The sequence below is a fragment of the Apodemus sylvaticus genome, chromosome 2 (assembly GCF_947179515.1).
Source record: "Apodemus sylvaticus chromosome 2, mApoSyl1.1, whole genome shotgun sequence".
NCBI lineage: Eukaryota > Metazoa > Chordata > Mammalia > Rodentia > Muridae > Apodemus > Apodemus sylvaticus.
The window spans coordinates 145,095,807-145,119,312 of record NC_067473.1 but is presented as its reverse complement, the minus strand read 5'-3'; the positions used below and the strand labels follow the sequence as shown (position 1 = coordinate 145,119,312).

Here is a 23,506-nt window from a genome sequence, read left to right as displayed (position 1 = left end):
TGCAGCACTGGACAGGCGTGAGCTCGGCTGATGTTGAAGGGCACACAGATCATTGAATTTCACCACCCACTCCCCACCGCTCTCCACCCACGACACGACACATTCACAGGCTCCAGGTAGACACCGCTGTGGAGGGCCAGTACTCTCCAGAGCAGGGCTGACGGTTAGGGAAAGCCCATCTCTTGTCCTAATGGTCTATGCCCACCAGAAGCCATTCTGCCAGCCCAGCTTGTCCTTGCGAGGAGGGCACCCTTGATGACTGGCCTTTTACCATTTGCAAGCCACACCTCCTTGCGTGGACTCAGTCTCCTCATCTGTATAGAGCAGGCTCTCCACACACACACACACACACACCTGAGACTTCCTGCAGAGAAAGCTAATACCCATCACTAGGGGATTGTGGGTCTTCCAGATGGAGGATCTGACCATCAGCTCGTTTGAGCCTTGCCTCAATTATCCAAGCCAAACCCAGAGAACTTTACTTGCTATTTTTTAATTCGATACTAGATCCAAAATCAGGCAGTGAAGATCAGCGCAGGGGTTTCTGTAGCCTCTCAGCCCCTAGGGGCCTCAGGCCTCGGGACGCCAAAATAAGGGTGAAGGGACTGGGGAGGCTCAGCCTCTTCCGGGGGTATGTCTCAGCCCTGGGTGTGTTGCCGAAGCTGGCCTTGAACTTGCCTTTGGCCTTGACTTTCCTGTGGGTGCTAGGAAGAAGTCCAGCTTCAAAGGGCAGGGGCCATGAGGCACTTCCAAAGTGGGGGCCTCGAAGGTGCAGGGGGATAGCAGCCTCGGTGTAAAGGGGGGGAGGAAGAGAGAGATGATCAGGTCTCTGTCTTGGAACAGGGTTCTGTGGAAGACAAGCCCTTCCCTGGTGCGCTGCTTGGTCTGGGCGCTGCCCTCTGCCTGTGCCCTTCTTCCCCAATCCCGCTGCTCAGCACAGCCCGCCAGGGTATGCAGCACAGCTCGAAGCCCACCTTTCCTGGCTTCAGCATGCTAGGTTCCAGTTTGAGATCGGGCTGAGGTGGGAAGGACATCAGAACCTTGGCAGTAGGTAGAGTCATCAAGGCCTTGCCTGTGGTTGACAGAGCCTTAGAGCCCACCAGCTGGCCATGCTGGAGTCTGAGGACCCGGCCCTGGGGTCGGTGCACACGGGGAGAAGGCAGCCAGGCCTTGGCATGGAGGCTGGGGAAGTGGAAAGAGGCTGGAGGAGAAGGGAAGCCGTGAGGGGAGGGCCGAGTTAGGACCCGGCCTGGCCAGCCAGCCGTCCCCGGGGTTTGTGCAGAGGTGGGGGATGGGAGGTGTGGGCAGACGGAGCCCCTCCCAGTTCCTCCTCCAGAGGCAGTGGGAAGAACACAGGGTTGGGGGTCCAACAGACCTGGGTCTGCATCCCAGCTCTGCCCCTTCTGAGCTGTGCAACCTCGGGCAACGTCCTTAAACTTCCTGCTACCTCGGCTGGAAAATGGGGACAATAGCACCTACCTCACTAGGGTGTTGTGAGGGCTAAGGGGGCGCAGGAAGGGCATGGTGGCAGTGCCTTTCTCCAGAGAAGAGAGAGGGCAGAGCTGGCTAAGGCAGCAGCAGAGGTCTGGACTCCAGGAACGCGCACTCCAGGACCAAGCCCTGGCATCTTCTGGTCTAACTGCCTGGCAGGGTGACTACTCTGGAATACTCATTTGGTTGTATATTTAAAAACACTTGGTGAGCAGTCTCAGACTTGCTGTCACTCCTGGCCTTCTGGCAGGAGGGCGAGCCCCGATACTTGGGAAGGGCTTGGAGAGCAGGTAGCATTGGCCTTGGGAGGACGGGGGTATTCAGGGAATGTGGTAGTACCCCAGGCCTCATGCTTTTTCACACCCTGTGGCCTGTTGAAAATGTGGCCCACCCTGATGTTGGGGGCCTCCCACTTCTGGAGGGCGAGGCAGACCAGGGCCGTGGCACTTTTTGCCTTGCCTTTCTTCCCCTTTCCGGAGACCGAGGTGACGGCAGTAGTTTCTGGCTTCTCCGTGTGTTCCACGCTCTCGGGCCTAGCATTTTTCCTAGAAGCTGACCTGTAGGTAGGGGAGCCTGAGTCCTTGCTTTCCCCAGAGCCTTGCTGGGTCAGCAGATGAGGGAGTGACGAGCGGACCCCTGTCCGCCGATGACCCACGGGCACAGGCTTCTTGATGGTGGAGCCCTCCACTACGAGCCGGATGCCCACGTACTGGGGCACCTCCACAGCAGGCTGTGGGCAGGAGAGAACGAGGCCGTCTCAGACACTGGTGCTGGAAAGCAGGGCCCAAGGCAGAGAGAGATGGAACCAATTTCTGGGGTGTCTGGTTAAGAGGGACATCTGAGAGACAGGAAGGTCCTTCTATCCTCAAGGGACTTAGAGGACCTACGGTCACAGAGCCCTAGGGAGCCAGAAAAGCAGAGAACCACAGCCACGCAGACAGGCGCTCAACCCCAGCGTCCACCAAGACAACGTCTGCCCTGTGATAGAACGCCAGCGGTTCCATGCCGTGCGCAGCCGCAGATGGACAGAACTGAGCCATGGCTTCCTATGTGGCGATGAACTTCCCACTGTGAATACCAAGAAGAAGGAGGCACAGTACCTCGCTGTCCTCAGTGAGGCCTCTAAGGTCAGAGTAGCTTTCTAAGAATAGGGAAAGTGATAGGCCACGGTGAGCCGCCGGACGTGGGTGCTGAGACCTGAGCTTGGGTCCTTTACGAACAGTCTACTGCTTCGAACTGCTGAATCATCATTCTCACCCAACTTGTTTTCTTTATAACTTACACTGTCTATGGCAGGGGTTCTCAACCTTCCTAATGCTGTGACCCTTTAACACAGTTCCTGATGGTGTGGTGACACACAACTATCAAACTATGTCATTGCTATTTCATAACTGCAATTTTGCTACAGTTATGAATCATAACATAAATAACTGATAATCAGATTGATCTTAGGAAACCCCTGTGAGAGGACCATTTGACTCCCAAAGGGGTCACAACCCAAAGGTTGAGAACCACTGGTCTATGGCATTATGTTGTTAGCAACAGGAAATGGACAGACAGACAAAGTAATGAGTGATTTGGGGGCAGGGGACAGTGTTAAGATAGATACAGGTACGTGCTGAGTTTAACCCCCAAGACCCATGGGGTGGAAGGAGAGAACTGACTCTCACAAGTCATCTCACAAGACCTCCACTTGTGTGCTGTGGCATGTGCAACCACACACATACACGAACTCAAACACAGTAAGTAATACAATAATAATGAGGGGAAAAAAAAAGATGACAGCCCCCGTAGCCCAAGGTCAAATTTGGCATCAGGAATTAGGAGAGTCTGTCAGTCCTGCCTTGTGACGGTCAGATGAGGTGCCCAGCATCACTCAAGTGGGCTTTCCCCCCACCCCCAAAATTCCCTACCCTGAACCTCATCAAGTTGTTAACCTACTTTCTAGTTTACAGGATAGTCAGAAAACAGACTGAGCTGACCAGCACAAGGGGACAATCAGATAAGACAGAATGTGGGACAGCGCTACCGGCCGGCCAGCCTGGCCTCCAAAGGATCAGGCTGCCGAGGAGGAAACAGTGGAGCTGTCCTAGATCACAGGAGACCAGAGAGACAAAGCTAGCAGTGTGACCACCCTGGGTGCAGACTGGCCTCAAAAACAGATCAGTAATAAGACATCTGGGGCAAAGGACGTCTGAAAACCGCCTGGCTCAATCTTTCTAGGCATCCAGCCATTTGGTGTTTTGTTTGTTTAGTTGGAAACACGACTTCATGTAGCCCAGGTTGGCCTTAAGCTCACTATATAGCCAAGGATGACCTTAAACTCCGGATCCTCCTGCCACAGACTCCTGAATGCTGGGATTTCAGGCATGTGTTTCATGCCTTGTGAAAATTCTGATCAATTTTAAATGGCTAGGACTTCATCTTTCCCCCTTCCTCTGCCCTCTCCCAGGATCGTGCTGTTTGTTACAGGGTCTCCCTGTCAAGGCCTGGATGAATTGACATTGGCTATGTAGACCAGGCTGGTTGTGAACTTGTGTATCACAGGTGTATATGTACAGCTGCTTATATTTCCTCCTTTAGATTTTTTTTTAAGCTGGAGCTATAACTCAATAGTACTACATATGCCCTGAATTCCACCCCTAACACCAAGGGATAATGTCCTTAACAAAAACTAGACCCCACTGCCAGCATGTTATTCTAAGACTGTAGTTCTCAACCTTTCTAATGCTTGAATACATATCCTCATGTTGTGGTGACCCACCCCAACCATAAAATTATTTTCATTGCTACTCCATAACTTATAATTTTGAATTGTAATGTAAGTATCTGATATACTGAATGATCTTAGGTGACTGATTGAAAAAAAATCCTATACTTATTATAAATAAGATCAAATCTGGTTTTGGAAGAAGATAGATAATGCAATAATTATTATAACAGTGATAACAGACACTAGTGACCGACTCTTGATAGGCCTTGCAGTTGATGGCGCTCCTGTCAGCCTTACTGGGCAAGTACAGTAGTTAAAGCCGCCCTGTGTGTCTGTCTAGGTGCCCTAGCAAAGCCCGGGAGGCAGATCAAACCCCTCTATTCTCACAGCACATGAAGGAGGAGCCAGCTGCAATCTTAGTTTACAGGAAATGAGGCTACCTAGAGGCTTGGAATTGGAATTGGAGGCTGAGGAGGTCCCAGAGCCTCTGAAAATATCTATGAATATGAACTCCTAGCATTAATGACCCTCAGACAACAATAACCTCCAGTTCGCTGCTGAGTCAGGCCAGAGGGAAGTGTCTGTTTTAAGACACCCGTGGGGGTCAGGACAGGGACCCGGGTCTTGCACTGTGTCCCCCAGATCCCAGGACTGAGGTTGCCTGCGGGAAGTTCAGAGCGTCTTACCTGTTTATAGATGAGCTCAAAGGCCCCTGTATCACAGCTGCGGTCCAGTCTCCGGTCAATGACCACACGCAGGGTGTCTGCCTGCACACCAGCACAGAGGCGGGCCGTGACCGCTGTGGACGGTGCCATGGTGGGGCTGGCGTTGATTTCAATCAGCCAGGGCTGGAAGTCTTCCCCAAATACAAAGTCAGCCCCATAGAGCTCAAAGCTGGCCTTCCGGCACTGCACGTTGTCTTGGGAGGTCTGCAGGGCGTGGATCACGGCAGCCTTCATGCCAGGCACAATGACACTGGACCAGGCCTTTGGGGCATCTATCTCCTGCAAGTGGGCCTGAAACCTCTGGCTGGACCACATGTTATCTGGGGGCAGCATCGGGTGCCGGTGACAGGAAGCCTCCAAGTGTCTCTGGATGGAGTTGTTACACAGGTGCACAGAGCTAGAATGGGACAGAGAGTCAGGCTCAGCCCTGGAGCCCCGCGCCAACCTCAGGGCTTCAGACAAAGTCCTGGGTCAGCCATTTTGGTGAGCTTAACAGAGCCGGGCCTCTGCTGAAAGATCAGTAGGACAGAGTGTGTCCTGCCCAACTCCGACCCCATTCACCCAGTCACCTCAGAACACTCAGGTGGTGCAGCCGGGCCACAGCAGCACGTGCTCTGAGCCTACTCCCAGTTCACCCTCTCTGTGTGTGACAGGAAATAAGACAGGGAGAGAATGACCCTGAGTCGTGAATGGGGGTTAAAGGCCTGCTTCACCAGTGATGAGCTAGGGATCCCAGGCAAACCATTTAACCCGTGTGGCCTCCCAGCTCTAAAACGGCAATAGGTAATAACCAACTACTTCATTGTGCTTTTAGAAATGATGGTGATACAACCAAGCAAACACACTAATAGCCTGTGAGGTGCTTAATAATAAACAGCTACACGGTACTGCTGCTCTAGTCTCCAGATGTGGGAACTGAGGCTGGCTTTCTCTTTGAGATGGTCTCACATAGCCCAGGCCAGATTCAAACTCACCAGGCAGCTGAGGATGACAGTTTACACCTGATTGTCCTGCCTCCACCTTACAGGTGTTGGCATCACAGGCAGCCACCACTGGACCTGGCTTAATTTTGGCTGCCTTGGTCTCCCAAGTTCTGGGATTACAGTTAAGAGCTACCACACCTGGCCTGTTTCATCTTGAGAGTGCATTCTCATTATATAGCCCAGTCTGTCCTTAAACTCAAAATCCTCCTGACTCAGCCTCCCAAGTTCTGGGATTACAGCTGTGGACCACTGTGCCCTGCTAGAGACAGAGGCTTACGTAGTTTTCACTTCTCCAGAGGCACACAACTTGACGCTGCAGATAGGAAATTTGAACCCAGGCCTCATCAAGGTTTCTTCTCATCCCACAAACCAACCACAAGCTGCCGTTCCTCTCTCAAGTGTGTCTTAGTCTGCCTTTACCTAGAGCTGGATTTTCTCTGTAACACGGATCCCCATCTACCCCAGTGATTATCAACCACTGGTTGTGACCCCCTTTCCCAGGGGTCACCCAAGAATATCAGAAAACACAGATATTTACATTATAATTCGTAAGAGTAGCAAAATTAGTTATGAATTTAGTAGCAACAGTAGCAACAAAAAAAAATATATAGTCGGGGTCAGCACAGCATGAGGAACTGTATTAAACAGTGGAGGTCTGAGGAAGGCTGAGGATGCCTCTTTTAGCCTGTTAGCCATAGTTACTCAGGCGCACTGCTAAGACGCAAGCTTGAGATCTGGGATCTTGTTTTGTTCATTCCTGTATCCCAAGGGCACCCTGCAAGCTCTTACAGGTGGAATGATGGTGTGTGTGTGTGTGTGTGTGTGTAAAGCCTGCTTCCTTACCTGTAGAGTCTGTGGCCTGAAATCTAGCTTGGATCTAAGAGTTCACTGTTCTGTTTGTCTGCAGACCTCCCCACTAGACAGGATAGTCAGGGGAGGTGGAGGGTGGGCTCACTTGTCCAGGTTCTTCAGGGAGAAGGGCTGTGTGGAGAAGCGGATGTAGCTGTCTCGGTAGAACCACACAGTGAGTGGATTCCAGTCGGTCACCAGGAACCACTGTCTCAGGTCAAACTTGGTGCCAAAGATAAGCAGCGGCCGCTCAATGTACTTCTGCACGATCCACTTGCCGTCCTTCATGAGCATGGGGTTGCAGTCCACCAGCTTCAGCATCTCATCCAGGTGGTCCATGCACGTGATTCCTGAGGAGGGGACCAAGAGGCCAGGCTGTGGTCACAAGTGCCAGGGAACCATGGGTGTCCCCGTTATAAGCTCTTGCCCCCAGAATCCTGCTGAGCCTTAAGGCTGCCCAGGTTCTGCTCTGAGGTCAAAACAATCTTCCCTCTAGCAAAGCAAAGAATTTAAATAATTTTCTAATTAACCATTTAATAAACTGTTTTGCTATCGACATGTAAAAGTTTAACTGGGGGTTGAAGACTGGAGAGATAGCTCAGCATTAAGAGCACTGGCTGTTCTTGTAGAGGAACCCAGCACTCATGTGGCATAACTCCAGTTACAGGCGCTCTGGCGCCCTCTCCTGGTCTCCATGGGCACCGGACACACAGTGCACATAAATTCAAGTAGGCAAAGCACATAAAATTAAAAAACTAAATAAGGGCAAGATGGCTCAGTGGGTAAGGCTCTGTCACCAAGGCTGATCACCTGGCTTCGGTTCCCAGAACCTACACAGTGGAAGGAGAGGACAGAGCCTATAAGTTGTCCTTTGACGTTCTTGAGCACACACAATGTAAAAACATTTAGTGTTGGCCATGTTTCTGGTAATTAAGAGACTAGGAAACTGAAAGGCACACTGAAGCCTTCCTCTCACTCTCCAGTGTGAAGCCAGCTGCTGTGCCAGATCCTCTGGAGCTTTCTGGGTTCCACACCTATCTGCGCTTTGCTCCCATGGGCTCCCCCGGAGCTCGGCAAGGCTGCGGAGGGAGCTGGGCAGACGGCACCGTACCTGCTTCTGTTACCTATGCAGCCAACTCCAGCTACAGCTTCGCACGTCCAAGGGCACATGTGTCTTCTTTCTTTTTTTCTCTTTCTTTCTTCTTTCTTTCTTTCTTTCTTTCTTTCTTTCTTTCTTTCTTTCTTTCTTTCTTTCTTTCTTTCTTTCTTTCTTTCTTTCTTTCTGTTTTTCTCATTTCTCTTCTTATTTCTTCCTGAGACAAGGTCTTACTATATAGCTCTGGCTATCTTAGAACTCAGTATATAAACCCGGCTGGTCTTACACTTTCTACCTCTCTGCCTCTGCCTCCCAAGTGCTGGGATTAAAGGTTGTGCTAACACACCAGCTTGCATTTCCAGTCTTCCCCCCCCCTCCTTTTATTTATTTTGTGACAGGGTCTTATGTAGTCCAGCCTGGCCTCATGCTTACTGTGTAGCCAAGGCTGGCCTTGAATGATGTTTTTGCTTCCTCTTGGGATTATAGTCAAGTGCCAGGGTGCAGATATACTTTCCCTTTTATTTGTGTTTTTATCTTACGTGTATGAGGGTTTCCCGTACATCTGTTTTGTGGATCTTCTGGAACTGGCGCTACACGGTGCTCGCTTTATGACGCTGTACTCTCCTGGACTTCATTTCACTGGCATGCAGACTTTTTCTTTCCTTCCTTTCTTCTTTCCTCCTTTCTCTTTTCTTTCTTCTTTCTTTCTTTTCTTTTCTTTTCTTTCTTTCTTTCTTTTCTTTTCTTTTCTTTCTTTCTTTCTTTCTTTCTTTCTTTCTTTCTTTCTTTCTTTCTTTCTTTTTCTTTTTTTGGTTTTTTCGAGACAGGGTTTCTCTGTGTAGCCCTGGCTGTCCTGGAACTCACTCTGTAGACCAGGCTGGCCACAAACTCAGAAATCTACCTGCCTCTGCCTCCCAAGTGCTGGGATTAAAGGTGTGTGCCGCCACTGCCCGGCCAGACTTTTTTCAGTAAAGACTATCATTACAAGTTTCCTGTCTATTTCTCAGAGGCCCTCTGCAGTCTCTAAAGGCGGGGCTGATGCTGTACTCTGCTGTGCATGCAGTGGATGCACTGACGTGATTGAATAAAGGTGAGGACCAGAAAACGTCTTACCGGAAGTGAGAGGCAGAGCAGCCATGTTGGTGGGGTGACCACCTGATCCAGCGCCATGCTGAAGAGTGGGTATGAGCTGCATTTAGACTTTACCTGACAGGAAGCCCTAGCGCCACCCCCGTTTCACAACTGAAAAAAACTTGTTCAAGGTGACCCAGCATATTAATCATAGAGCTGAGACTCAAACCGGCAGTGGGGCCGATTAGACTCCTTGGCTTCTAGTATTAAAGGTACTAGAACTGCAAGAAGAGGTTGCTCCCCCACCTCGGCCTCGGGACTTGGCTCCGGGCTTCACGATCCAGATGTTCCGGTCCCCCTCCATGTCTATTTGGGGTACCACGGCCCGAAGCTGCTGTAGGATGTCTTCACAGCGCTGGACTTGGCCGTCCAGGTATCTGAGTTCTGCCCCTTCACTGTGTGGAGACAGGGAACTTGGGGAGGGTGGGGCCTGGGGCCAGATGAGAGGATAGGATACTAGGAGACACAGCCCCACCCGACCCCAGCTGTGCTCTAGCCTACTTCACTCATGCCTGCCCGAGACACCTAACCTATCCAGACCACACCCCTCCCCCGTTCTACACGCCCCCTTCATCCCTAGGACGGGCAGCACTGGCTGAGCCAGGCGCCCTGCCCTCATCCTCAACAGCCACCTAGGTATTAACTAGCCAGTCTTGGGGAAATGCCATCTGTAGCTGGGGAGTTAAGGTACCCAAGGCTACACACCAGGTAGAGTGACTGACCAGGGTGCAAATGCCTGAGTGCTTCACCCAAAGGTGCTTTCAGAGGCTGAGCCTCCTAATCGGGACTTAAGGCTGGTGGACAGCCAGTCCTTTCTTAACCTAAATCCGCTCAGTCCTCACCAGGATTTGTTTCTTCCCCACCACACACCGTCCCACACCACACATCCATTGTTCAATTACTGCCTGCCCTCTCCTACTGGCCTTTGTAGTGCGGTGCCAGGGCTTGAACCCAAGGCCAGCTAACTGAGCACACGCTGTCCTCTGGGCTACAAGCTGAGCCTGCGGGGCCAGCTTCTGTGGGGTTCGCTCTCTGCTGTCTCTCACTCTCCCACACAAGCCCGCCACTTAGCGGGCATGCTCTAAGTCTGTTGACTGAATGGTCTGGCTGTGTAAGCTGGGAAGACTTTGGCTTACAGGGGTTCACGGGAAAGGAGGGGGACCCTGCTCCCTGCGGGATGGAGAGTGTTCTCAGCTACTCTCCAGTTCAAACACTGTCCCAGATGGCTGACTGAACTGCAAAGATGCCTCCCCTGGGTGCCAACGTCACTTTAACACCTTGGCCTCCACCATAGCTTTCTTTTTATGAGAAGATTCAAGAGCAAAAGTGGACACACAGAGGGGCTCTGGGGGCTCTGGGGACACTCCCTAGTTCCTGATGAGCTTTCCTACAGTAAATCTGCACTGAGGCCCTGGGAAAGTGTCACCTAGGAGTTACAAGGGTACAGGGAATTTGAAAAAGTCCATTCAGTATAATTTTACATTTAGGAGGAAAAAAACATTTTGATGAAAGTTAACCTTCATGAAAGTTAGGTTGGTAATGAATGGTCTTGTTTTTTTTTTTTTATTTTTATTATTTTAAATTGTGTGTGTGTGTGTGTGTGTGTGTGTGTGTGTGTGCAGGTGCCTGCAAACTCCAGAAGCCGTAGGTCACTTACAGCTGGAGTTACACGTGGTTGTGAGCTGCCTGGGAAACAGATCTCTACAAGAATAGTTAGTGCTCTCAAACACTGAGTATTACTCAAACCCACGCGGGTTTGTAGTTTTGATTGGTCTTGGTTTTTCCATACAGGGTTTCTCTGTGTAGCCCTGGCTATCCCCAAACTCACTCTGTAGACCAGGATGGCAGCAAATTCAAAGATCCACCTGAGTGCTGGGACTACACTGCCTAGCTTCACATGAGCTTGTTTAAAAATGGAGGAGAGGGCTAGAGAGATGGCTCAGTGGTTAAGAGCACCGACTGTACTTCCAGAGGTCCTGAGTTCTATTCCCAGCAACCACATGGTGGCTCACAACCATCTGTAAAGAGATCTGACTCCCTCTTCTGTTCTGATGTGTCTGAAGAGAACAATGCTGTACTCACATACATAAAATAAATAAATAAATCTTAAAAAAAAAAAAAGAGGAGAAAGTCCTAATGTGGCACTGAAGGAGTACTCACCTGAGTCCACCTGTGGGAAATTCGGGGAAGGATTTGTGTGAGATAACCTGAGTTCACGCATGTTAGCATAGGAGAGAAACAACTTCACAAGGTTGTCCTCTGACCCCCATAGCACACCTTTGTTCTCATGCACACCAGTTTAACAGAAAAGAAAGCTTACCTTGGGGCTAGGGTGTAGCTCACTGTAAAGCACTTGCCTAAACCTGGGCTCCTGAGTTCTACCCCATCACTGTGAAAGTGATATGTGGCTTTATGCTTCCTGACACTAAGGGAAAAGTATAGGGTAGCCTTGCCATCTTCTGCTATTTAAAAAGAGCCTTATTGTTAGCTGCAGCTGTGGGTTTCCTGATTCTATCACTTATCTGTTCCTTTCTGCTAACACCGCCCGACTTGAGACCCTAGTGACTCCACCTAGCTGGCTGCAGGCCTCCCACCCGGGGGTTGTGCCCCTACAGAGCACTGGCTCTGGAGCCTGGCACACTGACAGGCCCACAGGTGGTGCTCACCAGGTACTTGCCACATTCTCTGGCTGCACCCCACCTCCTGCCTTCTGTTACTCCAGCACCTTTGCCCAGAGCGAGCTCCAGAACCCTTGTTCCTCCCAGTCCCCTCCTTCACCTTCAAAGATTCTGAATTCTGCATCTCGGGAACTTGTTAGATTCACTATGTTTAATTCAATGTCTTCCAAATGTGACTGACCTCAAAACCCCTTTCTTGGGATGTTTACCTTCCTATGGGAATTAGCATCCTGTGCCAGACAGTGACAAATGGCCTCAGGATCAAACCTAAATGCCTTAAGATTCCTATTTTGAGTAGACAGCAAAAGCCTGTGCTGACCCCATGATACATGCTATCCTGCCTCATTCCATTCTCCAAGGCGGATGCTATTTTTAAATCAATTTTCATTTAGGAAAAAGTATTTGGAAAGCTTGTGATGTTCCCGGGTCATAGAGCTCAGGGGAGCTACACTCTGCTAAGGTGGAAGAAGTGGACTGGACGCTGGTGGAGGCAGTGGGAGCCTCTGAGGGCTCCTAAGGAGAAGCATCCAGGACAAAAAAAGTGGGTGGGGGTGGGAGGGCTCGGGCTGCACTAGATCTCCATCTGAGGAGACTGTAAGCACGGCCCATGCACAGAGCCCTGCCCTGTAGGGAACTTACTGGACTATTTGGTAGTAGCGCTGAAGGAACAGGGACCAATCGTCAGGGCTGAGGTACAGCGGGGCATTGGGGTCCTTGTCGATGTCTTTGTGGGCCATGCTGCTGAGGTGCTCCTCGCACGCACTCAGAGCCTCATCCACAAAGTCTGAGGACACCGTCGCTGTCTTCTTTTCCTGTTTCTTGGGCTGTGTATCTTCTGTAGGGATAGAAGGACTGGTAAACAACCCATTTCAAAGCAGGTAATGGGAAACATGCCATCGCCCTTTGCTGACCTGAAGCCTATCACTTACCTGAGGCCCAGAGTGAACTCGATCCCCAGCCACCCCGGGACATGCCTCTCAGTCACCTGAAACTGCTCTAATTTCCCCTGCAACCCTAGCATTTCGTCCCTGCCCTCCACCGTGCCTGTAAATGTCGCCAAGGGTTCTAGAGCACACCTACCCTAGCACCCACCTGCAGCTCTCTCTCCCTGGGCTCCCTGACACATCTTGGCCCTACAATGTGCCTGGAAACCTTGGCCTAGGTGATCCAGGTACACATGAAGCAAATCTGACATAGCTTCCTGCACTGCACTGGATACCTGAAATCCATCCTCTCTCAGAATCCTAGCGGGTATCTGCAGCCCATAAGCCCCAAAGTGCTAATGGACATGTGTAAATGGGTCGCTCTGCTGGAAGAGCTGCACCAACCGTAGCTCAGAGGACTTGATGCCAGCTCATCACCTTGGCTTAGCCTTTTGACTGTTTAAAAACTGACATGCGACCAAGTTCTCAATGGCCTAACACATACATGAGCTCAGCACATATTAGTTCAAGTGCAGGGTCTCTGGCCACAGAGGGTCCCCTGTGGCCCAGGTTCTGGACCTAACAGTCTTTGGCACCTAATCTACCTAGGTCAAATGACAGCAGTCAGGGGGTTCCTCTGCATGTGGGAGTTCCTCTGCATGTGGGGGTCCCTCTGCATGTGAGGGCTCCTCTGCATGTGAGGGCTCCTCTGGAAGGGTCCAGGACTCTTTTCCTTCCAGTGAAACTGCCCATTCCTTCCCAGAGTCCCTTGGCCCCATTACTGCAGATGGGAGAGGGGAAACCATATAGATTGGACCAGCATGCAGAGGATTCCTATGCCACCCCCCCCCCCAGATGTTCCCCATGTGCTGGCACATGGTTTCTTGGGAGACATCTATACATTGCTGTGTTCCTGTGTGTCCTCCCCAGAGATCATGAAGTGGTTCTCACAGGCAGGGATGGGGCCGTGTGGTCTCAGCCTGCCTCTCTACAGTGGTCAGTCAGACCCGTGAAAGGGCTGAGGAACTAACACATGACGTGTGTGGGGTAAGTGCAAGGGCAGATTTCAGGATGACAGAAGGCAGACAGAGGCGGGGCGAGCAGACAGGAAGATGGGCCTGTGTGAGGGCAGGAAGAAGGTGGGACTGGACAGACAGATGTAACATGGCAGGCGACTGAAGGGATATGCAGGGGGTACCCTGGGGGAGGACGGCTGAGAGAATGAACTGACGGTGGCTGGGTGAACAGGGTGAACGGTGGTCACAGATGGGAAGAGGGGCGGAAGGGCTAGAGGCGAAGGCTGCAGTCTGGTCATAAGTCTTAGCCGTGGAGCTGAGGGAGTGAGAGGACGGCTGGCACATACCTGTGGGAGTCAAGGGAACCACGACACTCACCTAGGGCCTCTTCCTCTCCTGCCTGGACGGAGATGGACTGGGACTTCCCTTCCAGCTTCACCACCAGCTTGAGAACGTTGCGGGCAGCTGTCAGCCAGAAGTCCTCTGCTCCCAGGCAGGGATATCCTGCTCAGCCCCCAGGCTCCAGGCCTCTCCTGGTTCTGGAACCTCACCATGGCTTGCCCCGTTTGGATCCAGAACCTCGTTTACCTGTCTCCCTCTAGCACCTGGCGGCTAGCCCATCGGTTACACATCAGACCCACGATGTGACGGGGCCTGGGTCCTCTAGCAGTGGCCTGGACCAGTTTTTTGTTTTTTTTTTGTTTTTTTTTTTGACAGGGTCTTGCAATTTCAAGCTGTCTGGTTTGGAACTCACTATGAAGACAAAGCTAATCTCAAATCTGTGGCCATCCCACCTTTGCTTCTCACCACTGTGGGGATTACAGGTGTGACTACCACACACAGCTCTCTTTGTCCATTTCTGATCCTTATTCTAACTGAGAATCAGACCATGGCCTCAATTCTATCTCAGGTTTGGGACATAATATAAAAGGTGCCATCTGATCTAGATCCAACTTCTGAACTCAGAACCCATGTTGACGCAGGAACCTACGTTGCCTTAGAGACCCATAGCCTTCTGTAGAACCTGGTCCAGGCAGCAACATATCTAGACTCCGGACAGAACCAACCCACCCACCTCTAGAATCTGCTATAGGGCACAAGGCTGGTGCCCTAGGCTTCTCTGAATGCCAAGGCTGGTTTACAAATGGAAGACCCATTTGTGGGGCAAAAGGGCGAGGGTTACAGAGGGAAGTCTATGAAGTAGGACACAAGGGGAGACTTGCTCTTTTCCACTGTGGGACAGACAGCATGAGGGAGCCAGGCCTGGGATTGGAGTCCCCTTACCTATGAAGGCTTTCTTGTCATCCTCTGCCCCCAGTCGGTAGCATCGTGGGAAGAAGGAGTCAGCATCAGCCTCATCAAACCACGGCAGGTTCCGGAGGTTGAGACAAAGGCCCACCTATGGAGACAGCTGCTGAAGCACCGGGGGTGGGGGGGTGGGGGGGGGTGGGGTGGGGGGGGGCTGGGGGTGGGGGATGGGGGGTGGGGGGTGGGGGGGTGAAGGGGGTGGAGGGGGAACAGAGTGTCAAGGGGCTCCCCACCCACACAGCGTATGTCCAGAGTCTCACGAACCTCCAACCCACTTGCTAGGCCTGACTTGATTTCCATCTCCAGGTTTGCCCAGCCGAGATGGCCGCTGGTCCCTCCACCCAGCCTTTCCCATCCACGCTCTCCCCAGGAAGCCCTTTATAGTTCAGTGACTCTCACCCTTCCTAATGCTTCAACCTTTTATACACGATTGATGTTGTGGTGAACCGCTAATCATAAAATTATTTCCATTGCCACTTCATAACTGTAATTTTGCTGCTGTCATGAATGGAAAGATCTAAGGCACGGGATGCAACTCCAAGGAGCTGCGACACGGGACATGCTGATTAAAGCTTTCATCCTTAGCACGACAGGCTGTGCTGGCACTCTCACCTAAAGGTGGCTTCCCGTGGGCTCCCTATGATGCCTACCTTTGTAGTGAAGGAGCCTGCGCGGGCATAATGGTTTATCATCTGATCCTTGGAAAGGAAGCGGCAATCCAGCACGTCCCGCCGAGTGGTCCAGATGAGGTAGGGGGTCTCATTTCGAACCATGCGGGACTGGAGGAAAGGGGAGGAGATGGAGACAGGGAGGCCAGGGTGGGGATAGCTTCTCCCTGCCCTGCTGCACAGAAAGGAGAGGTGTCCAGAGTGTCCTCTGGATGCCCCCATCTCTGAATACGTCTTAAGAAGCCATGTGCTCCAGAGCCTATGCTAGGTGAGCATACAGCAGTCCAACTTTCCAGCCTCCATCCCAAGGCTGGCATCCCAAGGCTATCCAATGACTAGGCTGCACACCACAATGCCTTGTTCTGTGCCCATCACTGATTTTCCCAGTGAAAGGACGATGGCCCTGACCAGGTAGCACACAGAATGGACAAAGGGTCTCCATGGACCCAACCTTTCCATCCTTCCCACAATTCTGACACAGGATGATTATTAGCCAGGCTCTGTTCTTTAATTTTAGAGACAGGCTCTTGCTATGTAGTCTACAAAAGCCTCAATCTCACTAGGTAGCCCAGGCTAGCTTCTAACTCATGATCTTCCTGCATCAGCCTTCCAAGTGCTGGACTACAGTACCCCACCCTGCACTGCTTGAAACTATCATCTCTTTGTGTCAGGAAAGGCTGTATTGGGTTGGGTGTGGTGGCATGATCCTGCCACTTGGGGGGCAGAGGAAGGTGTGGATCTGAGTTCTAGGCTGGCCTGGTCTACAGAGTTAGTTCCAGGACAGCCAGGGCTATACAGACAAACCCTGTCTTAAAAAAATGCACACACACACACACAGAAAGGGAAAGGCTGTGTGGCTGTGTGGCTGTGTGCTCGCAATTCCTGTTGTGTCTTGGTGAGCTGAGGTCTGTGGGTATGTTTTTGGGGTCTGTCACTCTTGTGTTTCACTGCTAGCAGCTGTGGAATGCATTAACCCCACCTTAGAGGACTGAAGGAACTGACTCAGAAGACACTTAGAAGAAGGTTCAAAATGGGTGTGGTAGTACTTGCCTGTAACTATAGCATTCTGTTATAGAGGCTGAGGAAGGAGGGCCTTGAGTTCAAGGTCAGCCTGAACTCAGCTGTATAGTGGGACCCTGCCTTTTTGCTTTTCATTCTTATTTTTATTTTTTATTCGTTTGTTTTTTTTTTTTTTAGACAGGTTTTCTCTGTGTATGTAGTCCTGATCATCCTGGAACTCACTCTGTGGACTAGGCTGGCCTTTGCCTCCCATGTGCTGGGATTAAAGATGCATGCCACCAACACTTGCCTGGGGCCCTGCTATGACTGACTGGAACCTGGAACTAGGAGTTACATTTTCTATGCCAAGTTTCTTTGGTCAGGGTTTGTTTTTACAGAAACAGAAATGAAATTATTACGGCCAGTTAGATAGCTCAACACATAATGTGCTTGCTTCCAAAACCCAACACCTAAGCCACGATGGGAAGAGAGAATCCGACTGCCACATGTGTATGTGGCGTGTGCAGGCCACACTCACATATACACATATTACACATAGAGAGAAATGGGGCAGGGGTGGCTAAGAGAAAAGAAAAAAAGAAAAAGAAAAAGAAAAAAGAAATAGCAATTCCCTATAGTTCACCTAGTGAGGGTGGGGTCAAGCTCTGAGATCGTGACCTCTCTTCACCATTCACACCTCCAGCTCACCTGCATCTCTCAAGTTGTTATGAGGATATTTCCATGTATAGGAGTATCTGTGTGTGTGTCTGTGCGTGTGTGTGTGTGTGTGTGTGTGTGTGTGTGTGTGCATATGAAGGCCAAAATACAATCTTGGATTCCCCCCATCCATCTTGGCTTTTTTGTTTGGTTTGGTTTTTAGTTTTTTTTTTTAATAGATTTATTTATTATATCTAAGTACACTGTAGCTGTCTTCAGACACACCAGAAGACGGCGTCAGATTTCATTACGGATGGTTGTGAGCCACCAAGTGGTTGCTGGGATTTGAACTCAGGATCTTCGGAAGAGCAGTCAGTGCTCTTAACCGCTGAGCCATTTCTCCAGCCCCTGGTTTGCCTTTTAAGAGTGTATTTGTTTTTATTTCATGCATGTGTTTTGCCTGCAAGTATGTCTGTGCACCAAACTCATGCAGTACCTAGGGAGGCCAGGAGAGGGTGTCAGATTCCTTGGAACTGGAGTTATAGATGGTTGTGAGCCATCTTGTGGGTGCTGAGAATCGAACCTCTGGAAGAGCAGCCAGTCAGTGCTTGACCCATTTTGGTTTTGCAAAGGGTCTCTCACTGGACTGGAGCTTCTGCAGGACACTATGCAGGCTGGTCAGCACATCCTAGGGGTTCACCAGTGTCTGCCTCCCTAGTGCTGAAACTGCAAGCTTTTCACCAGCATGCCTGGCATTTGACGTGGGTTCTGGAGCTTGAGCTCAGGCCTTCCCTTTATTGAAGGATGTATATCATCATTGCTTGTCTTGTGGCTTTTAAAGCCATTTCTTACAGCCTTCATTTGCCAAGGGCAAAGGACAAAGATAAGCAAAGTGGTCTATACCTGGTGGGGAGTACCATCAGTGCCACCTTAAGGATGTGTTCATCCTATCTGAGCCCTCCCCCCCCCCAGTCCCTCACCACTCTGTGCAGACCTAGCCAATGCACTCTGTTTTCTCAGACTGGAAGCTGGGGTCCAGAGAAGGAAGAACACCCAACTAGATGTTCTTTCTCTGAATAGAAGCTTCCTGCCAGCCCCAGGTTGTCTAGTGACCCCCAGAGTCCTCACCATCAAAGCATGTACCCCATCTAGGTCATCAAATTCCAGGATCCCATCCAAGTCCAACAGCTGCGACTCCCGGAACATCTCATTCTCTTCTTCATCCTCTGTGGATGTGAAGGATGACTCATGGAACTGTGTCTATGCTCCACAGCCCTTTAAGGTCTCAACCCTGGACCGGGGGAAGAAACGGAGAGGGACTAAGAGAGGACAGCTGGTGGACGAGGAGGGACCTACTCACCATCCTCCGTGGCATCGCTGTCCCCCAGCATGGAGCTATCTAGATCCTTCTGGGGTGGTGGCAGGATTGTGCCCGGGGGATGCACCATCTTCTTTTCTACCCAGCCCCTCTGGCGCAAGAGACACCGGATCACCGGGTATCTGCCATGAATCATAAAGATCTTCTTCTGCTGTAAGGCGAGAGGCAGTTACTTGCTTCAGCATGAGACATATTAGGAGGCCATGGTGAACCAGACAGGATGTCTGCCTTCAGGGGATTTTGATATCCCAGGAGGAGGCAGCTTATAAACAAAGAGAAAAATAAACAAGCATAGCTTATAGTAACTGAGTACCTGTTATGAGGTAAGCAGTTACATGCACCATTAGGATCAATTTGCATTTTAATTACACACTGGAGGCTAAACAGTTTGTCCGAGATCACACAGTAGTCAAGTGACAGAGCAGAGATTTCTTCCTGTCTGTTTGGTGTTGGGGATTGAGACCAGGGCCTTGCACATGCTAAGCATACATTCTAACACTATTTCCAGAGTAATGCATGGTCAAGGCAGACTGGGAGCGAGCCATGACCACAGAGAAGAGCAAGCGGCAGTTCAGGCAGAGTGAGGTAGGCATGGCAAAGGTCCAGAGGCTGGCTAGAAGTCAGAAGCAACTGAGAGGCCGAGAGTGACGTCTGGAAAGTCAGAGCTCCCAAGATTACAGGGAGTATGACTGGACTGCGGAGAGCCCCATGGACCTTAACATTTGGCCTTGCATCTTGTAGAAGGGGAAAGAGCCAAGAGGACAAGGGAGGAAGAAAATAGAGGCCTTGTAAGTCTGCATGCAACTGCTGGAGAACCCATGCAGGAATGCAGGAGAGGACAGGCACGGAGGCACATCCTCAGAAGGCTGCCATGGTCTGAAAGATTGCAAAAGTCAGAGTGAAGAGGGTACCATGAACACTGGGGAGGAGGTGCTAGGCCTGAGACTAATTCTGGAGGTGTAGATGTTGCATTAGTTAGCTGGTGGATGGGAGAGACTGGGATGGATTTCTGGTTTCTGAAACAGAGATGGGGGAAAGTGGATACAAAAAGGATGTTTGGGATTTAAGTGTGAGATGCTGGCAAGCTCTCTGGGTGGAGACACCCAACAGCCTGCTGGATCTCCAGGGTTGGAGAATAGGGGGGCACAGAGGCAGGAAAAGGGCAGTACAGGACATGGACTCCCAAGCTCAAGGAGTAGGCCTGTAGAGAGGGACCCAGGAAATCATGAACATCTGGGAAATCTTCAGAGGCAGAGACCAAGGAGCAAGCAAGGGAAACCAGTGTGGAACCAGCCAGCCATTCAGCCAGGGGTCGGGGGTGGAGCCCATTTGTAACACACAGTGCTCCAACAGGAGAAAGCAAGTTAAGGATTTCAGGACTTGGCTGGGCACCAGGGTCGAAAATGTGTGTAATATTCAGTGGGAATGAGATAGAAGGCAGGGAACAGCGCTGAGGGAGCCAGGGTAGAGATGATTCAGCCAAGACTATGGGCCTGAAGAAAGACCGAGGATGGAGACGGGGGTGGGGGTGGGGGGAGACACTTACAGAAGCATACAGATGCAGGTGTGTGTGTGTGTGTGTGTGTGTGTGTACGCGCGCCTTTCATGGATTTATTTTTTAAGGATATGACAAACTAGTAAATGTAGCCACCACCACCGCTCCATCCCCTCCAACCTTGACAGCTCTCTCTACGTGGATTTTGGCGTTTCTGAGTCGGCCCATGTGGTGAGGTCCTTTGGAGAATCCTCGCCAGAGGAGTAGGGAATCTGCAGAGAGATGCAGAGCAGGAACACAGAAAGCTAGAGGCGTGGCCCTGCGACTTCTCGGACTTCAGGAGCCCGCCCTATATCCGGACGCCCAACCTCCAGTGCATTCCAGATTCCCCATCCTTTCCACCTTCGCAGCTTCTGCCTGCAGTCGATAGGGTGTCAGGGGTGGTGGTGGGCCGCTGTGCGCCTCACCATCAGGCGGCGGCAGGACATCAGGAAGGGGCTCATCCGGGGTCGGGGGTAACAGGGAGCAGATGGGTTCGGGGTTCACAGTGCCCAGAGCACCGGGCACAGACGACTCGCGAGCGCTGCTTAGGTGGCGCGCAGGCAACGGGCTGTAATCCCCTCGGCAGTCGCCACAGCGCGCCACCTCGGGCCTGGCGGAGGCAGGACCAGGCCATGGTAGCTTCTCAGACGGCCGGAACTCGGAGTTGCGCGACCAGGGCCAGCGGGACGAGAAATTGGTGCGGAGCTTGGATGGCTGCGGCCTTCGGAGCCAGCTGCTGCACCCCGAGCTGCCCTCCTGGCGGTACCAGGCGGCCCCGGGCCCCAGCTGCTCCGCGCTCAGGAGAAGCGCCGCGCTGAGGCCCTGCATGCGCCTCTAGCCAGGTTCGCTCGCAGCGCCCCACAGCGCGTCTCAGCCTTGCGCCCTCTCGGCCCCGCCCTCTTGTTTCCCCGTCTCCTAGGAGACCGTTGCCCAGGCACAATCAGACTCAGGTGGAGAGCTCGAGACCTGCGCTGTGGCCTTATGGAAGTCGAATAAGGATTTTTCGTAGTGATCTTGGCTCTGGTGTGCCACATACTCTTGGTGTACCAGGCACTGAGGATGGAAGAACCGAGCACTGGAGCTATCATCAGAATTCCTTATCTGTGCCTTGCCCACACACTAAGGCTCTGGGGTAAGGGGCTGCCAAGTGGACCCTGATCTCACAGAGCTTACAGAGTGAGAAGAAAACTAGCAAAAGAAATAAAAAGGTGCTAGTTTTAAGCGCTGAGGAAAAGCAGTGAGCTGAAACTAGGAAAGGTCTTCCTGAAGGTAAGGTAGTCAGGGATGTCCTCTCCTGAGGTGACCAGTTAACTGAAATGGAAATGCAAAGGCGTTCGAGCAGTCTCAGCAACTGCCCTGTATAGGCTAGGGACCTTTTTCTTTTTTTTAGTTGTTTTTTTGAAACAAGATCTCTCTGTAGTCTTGTCTGTCCAGGAACTCAGTCTATAGACCAGGCTATCCTTGAACTTAGGGATCTGCCTGCCTCTACTGGGATTAAAGGTGTGTGCCACCATGCCAAGCAGAGGCTGGGAACCTTTCTTAGAGAAATTAAAGGCAGCTGGAGAGGCTTGAACGTGGTCAGGGCAGGTTAGTCCTGCAGGCCTGGCTGGAGAGGACAGTAAGGTCTCTGGGGATAAGTAAGAAAGCCAAGGTGTGTATAAGATGACAAAGAACACATTCTGCCTTTTCCACAAACTTGAAAAAGTAAAAATAAACCATTTTTATCAATTGAAGAAATGGAAAGATGCAGAAGTTAGGCTTCATCCTGGCCAAGTCTGTAAGTGACCAAGGCACTCACAGAAAAAACCCGTCAAGACTCCAAGTCAGTACAAAACCTATCTCAACACAGCCAATCCCAGTACAGAGTTCTGATTCCAACACTTTTGAGACAGGGTCTCGTTACCCAGGCAGACTTTCAACTGGATTGCCACCAAGCCTGTGTTGGAGAGAATTCATGGCTTTGTGCATGTAGCAACTGAGCTACATGTCCAGCCGCTTGGGCTTGCTGTGTGTAACATTCAGGGAAAGGGGACTCAGACGCATCAAATGGAGTTTTAAAGGCTGACTCTATCAAGTGTCTATTCAAGCAGTCCAAGAAGGCAGCTGTTGGCCAAATGTGCCTTTAGAGTGAGGGTAGACCCCCTGCCCCAACCTGTCGAGCCAAACCAAACTACAGATCCCCATATATTGGCTAGTAATGGCATTTCCCAGAAAAAATAACTGGCTGGTTGGCAGCAATGTGGTCTGTTCTCAGCATGCAAATGTGGTTTTAGGGACTTTGGACCTTGGGAGATAATCCATGACAAAGCAGGGTTTTGGCTGGCTCACCAGAATAAGGATTCCTTTTGAGGGTTGAGTGACCAGCTGCCATTTCTTCCTGATCCCTCACCTTCACCAGGAGTACCACTAACAGTTACTACAAAGCTAAAATAAAGAAAGCCACATACCACAAAGGACCTAACTAATTCAGTAAGGCAGGTCACAGAGGTAGTGTCATAAAGGCATGGTAACCAGTCAAGGTGTCCCCACCCCTCCTTTCTTTAACACTTGTTCTTTTCAAAAGACCCTTCTGGGGGCTGGTGATAGAGCCTGATCGTAGGTTTGCACAGTATGCTCAAGGCCCTGGGTTCAATCCCAACACCCCAATCTCCCCAAAGCCCAGCAAATATTCTATTGCCCAACCAAAAAGCTCAGCCCCTCTCTCACTCACACCCCTTTTTATTTTATTTGACACAGTGTACTTTCAGCATGGCCTAGAACTCTGAGAAGTCCACCTGTCTCCAATTTCCAAATGCTAGGATTACAAGTATGAGCCACCACACCTGGCTCAAGGCCAAATATATTCTAAGCTCTCCCTAATACCCTCTCCTGTAAGCATACTTATGGCCCCACCCCCTCTTCCAACCAGGAACACCACTCTCACATGCCTGTCTGCAGACAGACCTCGTTTTTTCCTGGAACTGAGTGTTTTGTCAAGGTAGGACTGGATGTCAGTATGATGGCTAGCACACAAAAGTTAAACAAGGTAGAGAGATCAACTACTTCACTTAGCACCTGTGTGACAGGGAATGACAGGGATAAGCTATATAGTTCACACATCTCTATGTATCAGGAAACATGGAAAGGACTGCTTGTCAGGAGTGAGCACTATCTGACGGAACTCCCCGAGCATGGCCAATACTGAGTTACCATCCAACACCTGCTGAGTCACTGATCAGACCAAGATGTTTAGGTAGCGTGGAAAAATGACCAGCTATTCCAGCACAGGCAGAAGTCTTCTTCTTGCTCACAGAATGGGATTTTGGAGCAAGTTATTTTGGGCTGTGGAACTTGTTTTTTTATCCACAAAGTGGG

General features: G+C 50.9%; 1 protein-coding gene across 2 annotated transcripts; it reads right to left on the bottom strand.

Annotated features, from left to right (window-relative positions):
• Positions 1 to 745: 745 nt before the first annotated feature.
• Ttll3 (tubulin tyrosine ligase like 3) lies at positions 746 to 21,477 on the bottom strand. Of its 2 annotated transcripts, none has more exons than XM_052174538.1 (13): positions 20,578 to 21,477; positions 20,291 to 20,382; positions 18,598 to 18,766; positions 18,366 to 18,463; positions 15,564 to 15,692; positions 14,890 to 15,004; positions 13,984 to 14,088; positions 12,306 to 12,501; positions 9,235 to 9,383; positions 6,868 to 7,111; positions 4,891 to 5,326; positions 1,951 to 2,221; positions 746 to 1,201 (listed from the first exon to the last, which is right to left on the bottom strand). In XM_052174538.1, the coding sequence occupies exons 1-13, from the start codon at positions 20,978 to 20,980 to the stop codon at positions 822 to 824; spliced, it is 2,787 nt and encodes a 928-aa protein (XP_052030498.1). In that variant the 5' UTR covers positions 20,981 to 21,477; the 3' UTR covers positions 746 to 821. The 2 variants fall into 2 exon arrangements, with proteins under 2 accessions (XP_052030498.1, XP_052030500.1); XM_052174540.1 differs by lacking the exon at positions 20,578 to 21,477 and adding an exon at positions 1,376 to 1,452 and having other exon boundaries at positions 1,061 to 1,201; positions 20,291 to 20,445.
• Between the last annotated feature and the right edge of the window lie 2,029 nt (positions 21,478 to 23,506).